This window comes from Otolemur garnettii, unplaced genomic scaffold, assembly GCF_000181295.1.
Source record: "Otolemur garnettii isolate 467f Iridium unplaced genomic scaffold, OtoGar3 scaffold00266, whole genome shotgun sequence".
NCBI classification, from domain to species: domain Eukaryota; kingdom Metazoa; phylum Chordata; class Mammalia; order Primates; family Galagidae; genus Otolemur; species Otolemur garnettii.
The window spans coordinates 437,096-445,622 of record NW_003852661.1 but is presented as its reverse complement, the minus strand read 5'-3'; the positions used below and the strand labels follow the sequence as shown (position 1 = coordinate 445,622).

Below are 8,527 nucleotides of genomic sequence, written 5' to 3'. Positions count from 1 at the left end.
AAAAAAAAAACTATAAGGCCAGACATGGTGGCTTATGCCTGCAATCTGGTAGGTGGAGGTGAGAGGATCGCTTGAGCTCAGGAGTTTGAGCCCAGCCTGAGCAAGAACAAAACCCCATCTCTACTAAAAAATAAACAGAAAAAAATTAATCCGGGATCATGGCTGGCATTGGTAGGACCACCTACTTAGGAGGCTGAGACAAGAGCATCACTTGAAGCCAGCAGTTTGAGGTTTCAGTTAGCTACAATAATTCCACTGCACTCTACCCAGAGCAACACAGCAAGACTCTGCCTCAACAGAAAGAAAAAAAAAAAAACATAAAACTAAAGTAGTTGCTTTTGAAAAATGAGAAACACCACCTAAGTCTACATTATAAAAAGGCCCCACAATCCAAAGGAAGGCAAGAAAAGGGAAGGGGAAATAAATAAAGAACAAATGGGACAAAATGAAAAGGAATAGCAAGATGGTAGGCAAACTTATTCATCAGCAATTATATTAAACATAAATAGTCTAAACCAGTGCTATTCAACAGAACTTTTATATAACTATACTGTCTGACTGTCTGATATGGTAGCCAATAACCTAGACAAATGTGGCTAGTGAGACTGAAGAAATAAATTTTCATCCTGATATAATTTTAATAAATTTTAATAAAAATTTAAAATTTATACATATAGCTACCATATTGAATAGTGTAAAAACCATCTAATAAAAAAGGAAAAAACTGACAGGCTAGACCAGGCGTCCTCAAACTACAGCCCGCGGGGCCACATGTGGCCTGCCTAGGACATTTACCCAGCCTGCCGCGTGTTTTTACCACCGCTGCCTGTCCTGCTTAGCAGCCAACTCGTCCCGGGGCCCACAGTCCAGCCCTCCAACAGTCTGAGGGACAGTGAACTGGCCCCCTGTTTAAAAAGTTTGAGGACCCCTGGGCTAGACAGAAAAGCAAGACCCAAATATATACTCCCTACAAGAAATACACTTTTAACATACAAGAAACAGATACATCAAACCTAAAAGAATTTTTTAAAGATACAGTATGAAAATATAATAAGAAAGCTTACAAGAGGCTTTATTAATATGAGACAAAATAGACTGTACATGAGAGTATTACCAAAGATAAAGAGGAATTTTTCACAATGAAACAAATGTCAATTCATCAGGAAGCAGTAACAATCCTAAATGGGTATGTACCTAATAAAGCTTCAAAATACCTAAAGCAAAAACTCACAAAACTCAAAGCAAAAACAGATAAATCCACAATTACAGTCAGAGATTTCAATACTGTTCTCTCAGTAACTAAGAGGACAAATAAACAGAAAATCATAAGAATGCAGTAGACTTAACACTTTTAACCAACTTCCACTGACATTTATAGAACACTCCATCTAACACAGAAGAATACATATTTATTTCAAATACACATAGAATATTCACCAAGAACTATCATATGCTATTCTTAGCTTTCCGGGCTATATTTTTTTAAAAAAAAGAAAGAAAGAGAAGATATATTATAAGCTACAATGTAAGTCTCAATAACTTTCCAAAAAATGAAATTATACAAAGTATATTCTGTAACAATAACATAATTAAATTGAAAGTCAATAACAGAAAACCTAGTAAAATCCACAAATATGTGGATATTTTAAAACTCACATAAATAATTCATGAATTTTTTCAGAAGTAAAGTTAAAACATATAACACATCAGAATTAGGTGAAGATACAAAAGGACTAAAAGCAAAATGTAGAGATTAAATATTCATTAGAACAGAGGACAGTTTAGAATCAATGACCTATGCAAACATCTTAGGAAGCTAGAAAAAAAGAGCAAATCAAATACAAAATTGGTACTAGGAAAAAAATACCAAATATAGTTTAAGTCAATGAAACAAACCCAAATTATTAAAATTCAAGAATAAATAGAAAATAGAGTACTAAAAACCATAAGAAATCTACTAAAAACACTACTAGCACTAGTACTGTGAATTTAGTAAGGTGAAAAGATACAAGATAAATATACAAAAAACAGTTGTATATTTATATATACAAGCTTAATTTTTTAATTTCTATTTACAATGGCCCTCCAAGAAAACAAAATATAAAAAAATACAACAAAAGATATATAAGATCACTACACTGAAAATTCCAGAACATTGTAAGAGAAACTAAAGAAGACTTAAAAAGATAGAGAGATGAACCATATGCATGATGGATTGAAAGACTCAATATTTTAAGATGTCAATCTCCTAAAGTTGATCTACTAATACAAAACAATTCTAGTCAAAATATCAACGGACATTCGATGAAAGTAACTGTTGAAAATAACAGGCTGATTGAAAACTTACAAAGTGCAAAGAACGTAGAGTAGGCAAAACTTACAAAGAAATGCAAAGAACTTAAAGCAGGCAAAACAATTTTCAAAAAGAGCAAAATCAAAGCACCTTCACTGCATGATCCAAACTTCCCCTAAAGCCCCTGTAATTCACAGGTGTAGTTATGAGAAACACGTAGCTCAGAGGAGCAGAACAGAGTCATATGTTCCACTTGTCTTCAATAAAGAAGGCAAGGAAATTCAATAGAGGAAAGTTAGCCTCTCAACAAATGATTCTGAAACAAATGGAAATTCATATAAAAAAAAAAACTTTGACACTTATAATACACTATAAACAAAAACTAAAGACTATAATTTATTAATTATAGATCACAGATAAACAAAAAAGCCAAAGCTATAACCCTTCTAAGGAAAAAAAGGGGAAAGTCAAGTGTGAATGAGGTATAAAAAGATTAGGATACCAAAATCACTAGTAAAAAAATAATAAAAACATGATAAATAATGGATAAATTGGACTTCACAGAGGAAGACACAGAATGGCCAATAAAGACTTAAAATGATGACTTACATCACTGTTAATCAAAGAAATACCACAAGGTATTACTACACACATCAGCAGAATGGCTAAAAGTTATAATGACTCACAGCATCAAGGGCTGACAAGGATGTGGAATGACTGGAACTCCCACACGTGTAAGGAGGAATGTCAAATGGTCCAATCACTTTGGAAAATAATGGCATTTTCTCAAAAGAAATAAAAGCGTAAGTCTGCAAAAAGACCTGTACACAAATGTTTGCAATAGGTTTGTTCAAAAGAGATCCAAACTAAAAATAACCGAAATATAATAATTTCCAACAGATAAGCAAATTACAGTATATGCATACAACTGACACATGCAACAACATGAATGGTTGAGTCAAAGAGCCAGACACAAAGAGGATCACATTTTATGAATATATTTATATCAGATCTGTCAACAGGAAAGATTAGAATGTGCTAAAGTAGGTTTGTGGTTGCCCAGTCTGGGGGAGGGGGGGGACTGACTGCAAAAGCCATGAAAAACTTGACAGGACAGTGAAAATGTATTTTAAGTGACCTGGTTAAACAGGTGTATTCATCAAATAGGACATTTAAAAGAGGAGCACTGCATTATAGTAAACTACACCTCAGTAAGTTGGTTCTAAAATAAAGGGACCGTGATAAAGTCAAGATACACTCTGCAGCCTCACGTGGATTGTCAATTTTTCTGCTTCTCTTTTAATTACGCGAAGTTATTTCAAATCTACAGCATTTCCCCATGTCTTATTTTTATTGCTAAATTATCTTCTCAGTGATTTTACCTTCCATCTCACAGAGAACAAGGAGAAACATCCTCACTATCAGCTCCCTTCTCACCGCGCCTTCTCCTTACTTATCTACGTTTGTACACATTTTATGACCTCAAACCTAGCTCAGAAGGGAGGGTGCTCTTATGCCTCGTCAAAGCTTTCTCTTGGGACCCTACTGATCCAAATGTATCATTCTCTTCAATATTATTTATCTCTCCTTCCCTAAAAATGTTTTCTCAAAAAGACCTCCCAACAACCCAGGCTCCTCCAGCTCCCCCACCCAATCTTTCCTTCCCTTTACTACCAGCACAAACTTCTCTTTCATTCTTCAGTTCATCTCAGTGTGGTGTGGCCACAGTGCATTCATTTAAATGGGTCTACAGCAGTCATTTTCAACCAGTGTGCCATGAGAGAATCTTAGGTGTGCCACAAAATTTTTAAAGATTATTTGTTAAATTACTTTTGAAAAAAGTTCAAAGGACAGTAAGTATATTCTTTTTTTTGCTTTTTTTTTGGATCAACATAATTTAAGTGTGCCATGGAAGATTAACTACAGGTTCAAGTGTGATATAAAATAAAAAAAGGTTGAAAAACACTGCTCTAAGGATGTATTTTATACAATTTATGTATGTATAAGTGTACATACTGTATGTTGCAACAAAAATATAAATTTTATATATATATATATTTATTTCCAAGAAAGAACTAAGAAAAAAAACATGATGTGTCTCTAATAAGTGAAAGTAAGTACCCACAATCAATGACATAAATATTTAAACACAGCCTGGCATATCTGGAGATGCTTAGCCTGTGATCTTGCATAAACTCCAAAAAGTTTTAGACACCTCACTGAAATAAACAACATAATAGATACGTGTTTTTTTGAAGAAAGGATTATTTACTTTAATTACATTCTCAATGCAATCAACAATCCAACTCACAATCATAACAATGTCTGTATATCTTCTCTTTAAGATTTTCTAACTCCCAAAAAAATAAAAAAATTAAAGGGGCCAGGCGTGGTGGCTCACGCCTGTAATCCCAGCACTTGGGAGGTGGAGGTGGGTGGATTGCCTGAGCTTACAGGTTCAAGACCAGCCTGAGCCCAGAGCAAGACCTCATCTCTTTAAAAAAAAAAAGATTTTCTAACTCCCTTTGTTCTGAGTTACATACAAAGAATTTTTTTCTACATAATTTAAATATTTCTACCATTACTAAATGTGCTGGCTAATCTACAAAACTATCCAGTTGTATTTCTCATTGTGAATTAATGCACTCTATTCACATAAGATAGGCTTTCAAGGTCAAGTACCATTTCGGGGTATTAAGAATTACATAACTTTTGCCACATAACTTCATCTAAGCTTCTATACTAAGAGATTTTTTTTTTTTTGAAAGAGTCTTGTTTTGTTGCCCTCAGTAGAGTGCCCTGGAGTCATACCTCACAGCAACCTCACACTCTTGGGCTCAAGCAATTCTCTTGCCTCAGCCTCCCGAGTAGCTGGGACTACAGGCACCAGCCACACTGCCTGGCTATGTTTAGAGACTGGGTCTTACTCTTGCTCAGGCTGGTCTCAAACCCATGAGCTCAGGCAATCCACCAGCCTCGACCTCCCAGAGTGCTAGGATCACAGGCATGAGCCACTGCACCCAGCCCTTATACTAAAAGATTTAACCAAACTCTAACACAGCTTCTAGTTGCAGAAGATTATGTCCCTAGAATGAATGACTCTAACAAATGCCTGCTTGAGAGAGCTCAACATTGCCAGGAAGATTTACTATTTGTTCTAGCCAACCCCTGATGATAGGCTCTCAACTTCCCTTTCTTAGGGCACTTAACTAAAGAAAGCTTGCAGTTGTGAATGCGGTATCTCTTACCACTCAGAAGGGTCTCCTTCAAAGACCTGAGAGCCATTCCTCTGAAATGTAATCATCAGGAAAGACAGGGTCTCTATATCCCAGTCTCTGTGGGAGGACAGACTCTTAACTATAGTAAGAGTCAGTGGCAGTGACAGCTGGCCTAATGGAACTTACGATGACCAACCCTTTTTAATTTTTTACTTTTCTCACTCTATTGGTCCCTCTCGTCTCTCCCTCCCTCATTCTCCCTTTAAAGTGCCCAAATCACCTCTGCACAAATTAAGATGGATTCATCAATTTCCCCTACTGTCAGTAGTAACTGGATAAAATCTGTTTACATCACAATTAACTAATATCCAGCTGTGTTTATCTTTAATAGTTACTGCCAAAAATTTAGTTTCTGAAACTACAGGGGGACCAGACTTCGGGCTATAGTGATTCAACCAAAAGGATAACCGTATGAAAATCCTATGTGAGAAACCAATTATTCCTAAACGGCTCTAGCTCATCACTCTCTAAGCATAATTTCTTTCCCCTGAAAATAAGTATGAAGGATTTGACCTGCTTTCTTGTCTTCTGTGAGGCCTCTTCAGCCCAGCACTGACTAGAGACAGAGCCAACCCAGCATTCTCTTCCTTTTGGCCCCAAAAGTAAGCATAGAAACCCATCCAAATTTAAAGACTTAAATGTCTGCCAAATATTTTCATTATCAGAACTAGTAAAATGTGGAGTCCTCATACATTGTTAAGTTCCCAAATGTTATTCTTTCAAATAAAATTTCCTCAAATAGCTGCTAAGATTAGCTTCAGTGCATACTTACTGATGAACTATCAGATGACTCATTGTTTTTTTCACATTTCTGTTTCTTGCTCTTTTTTTTCTTCTCTTTCTTTGCTTTTTTTGAGTGTTTGTCTTTTTTCTTCTTTTTCTTCACAGAGTGTTCCTATCATTTTGAACAAGCAAGAAAGGAATTTAGTTGTTATCTTACTTCAGAAGAGAACATTCTGAAGGAAAAAAATCCACACTCTAATAAATGTTAAGTCTTCCATGAAATGAGTCTTCCATGCCTTCTATTCACATATGCATGGCTTATAACCAAAATAGCTGAGATTCCTTACAAAAAAAATCAGAAAAAAATTTTTATGTGTAGATTCATGTGACAGATAGAATCAAGTAAACATATTCACAAACACGTATAGATCTGCATACAAAAACACACATAATATCCTTCTAAGTTCCTCGAAAATCTTTATTCTAGATTATTAGGCCATAGGGCCGGCACGGTAGCTCATGCCTATAATCCTAGCACGCTGGGAGGCCAAGGCAAGCTTGAGCTCAGGAGTTGGAGACCAGCCTGAGCAAGAGCAAGATTCCATCTCTAAAACGATCCAGGCATTGTGGTGGGTGCCTATGGTCCCAGCTACTTGGGAGGCTGAGGCAAGAGAATAACTTGAGCCCAAGAGTTTGAGGTTGCTGTAAGCTAGGACATCATTGCACTCTAACGAGGGCAACAAAGTAAGACTCTGTCTCAAAAAAAAAAAAAAAAAAAGAAAAAGATTATCAGGCTATAAAAAATATAACAAGAGAATATGAATTAAAATTACAGGAAGAGGCTGGAGGGAGGAAGAGCGATGGGGAAAGGAAAGATGCAAATTAAAGAGGACAAAGCTTCAGTTACAGAAGTTTTAGCGATCTACTACACAGCATGGTGACACAGTTAACGCACTATATATTTCAGAACTGCCAAAAGAATAAATTTTTAATGTTCTTACCACAAACAGATGAGTTGGTGAGGTGATAAATATGTTAATTAGCTTACTTGAATCTTACGATATGGCATACACAGATGAAAACATGGCATTGTACCCATAAACACAATTATTACTTTTCAATTAAAAATAAATTTAGAAAAAACTGTAGGAGGAGAAAACAGGCTTGAGGTCTAAAAATAAATAAATAAATAGGAATCAAAGACATAAAGCTTAAAATGCATGATTTTTAAACCCATAAGCTTGTTACAAGCAGACCAGAATGTGAAGTTTTCTCCTGCTATCTCAAGTAACAAAATCTTTCCAATGTTGTAATGACCAGAATATTAAAATATATTACTTCTGCCAGTGAGATAAACCTATTCAGTAATGCCAACTATGTGGTATTTGTTCTGTAACTTAGAAAAAGTCTATGAAGTTGTTATTCCAAAATTAACTTGAATGAGTGCAAAAAAGGACAGATAAGCTTCATCAAGTAAACCTCCTACTGTTCACCTGTGAGAACTGCTCAATTCGCTCATTCACATCAGGTAGCATCCATGTATCCTCACCCCGAAGTCGCTTAAGTTCTTTACGTCTTTCTTCTTTTTCAAAATTGGCTTTAGCCTACAATAACAAAAAGGACAAACCAGCTACTGAGCCAAATGGTTTTCACAAAAAAAAAAAAAGAAGAAGAAGAAGAAGAAGAAAATGAAAAGCTATCCCACTTTTACAAAATGGCATCTACCCATAAATGAATAGACTATTCCTTGACAGGAATTTGCTTCTACTTGTTGAAAGATTTAAAAAACAAATCACATTATCAATCTCCAGTGAATTAAGTCACCAATTAGGAACAGAATACTGAGACCTACTCCAAGCCCTCCCTCTATCTAAGCTCCAAACCGCAAATATGATTTGGACCCCCTTTTCCCTTCACCATCCCATGGGTACTGCCTTATTTGCAAGTTAAGAGACTGATCTCCATGCCGTCAATACACAAAGCCTACACCAGAATACCCAGCCCCCTGAAATGCTTCCGAATCATCTTTCTAAAAATAAATGATCATACTGCTAATTTTTACTCATCCCTCAACAATAGCCATTGCAAGTTATTCTTAGGAAGTTGTTTCTGACCTCTCATTCTTCCCTGTAAACTCCAAAGCTGGGTTTGCTACTTATCAAACTCTATAGACACTCTACTACAAGATTTATCACCGCTTACAAACCCTACTTCCAAAAACTGCTTAAAACAG

The 8,527-nt window shown here is 35.8% G+C and overlaps 1 protein-coding gene across 2 annotated transcripts in view; it reads right to left on the bottom strand.

The window, feature by feature from the left end:
- CWF19L2 (CWF19 like 2, cell cycle control (S. pombe)) overlaps nucleotides 1–7,909 on the bottom strand; it is a 123,507-nt gene extending 115,598 nt beyond the window's left edge. The window contains exons 1-2 of one of the 2 annotated variants that reach the window (XM_003802944.3): nucleotides 7,788–7,909; nucleotides 6,344–6,466 (exon numbers count right to left, since the gene is read on the bottom strand). In XM_003802944.3, the coding sequence (XP_003802992.1) occupies nucleotides 6,344–6,466; nucleotides 7,788–7,829 (165 nt within the window). In that variant the 5' untranslated portion in view covers nucleotides 7,830–7,909. The remainder of the gene's footprint in view (nucleotides 1–6,343; nucleotides 6,467–7,787) is intronic. The other variant, XM_023508713.1, reaches the window with a different exon arrangement.
- Nucleotides 7,910–8,527: the final 618 nt, after the last annotated feature.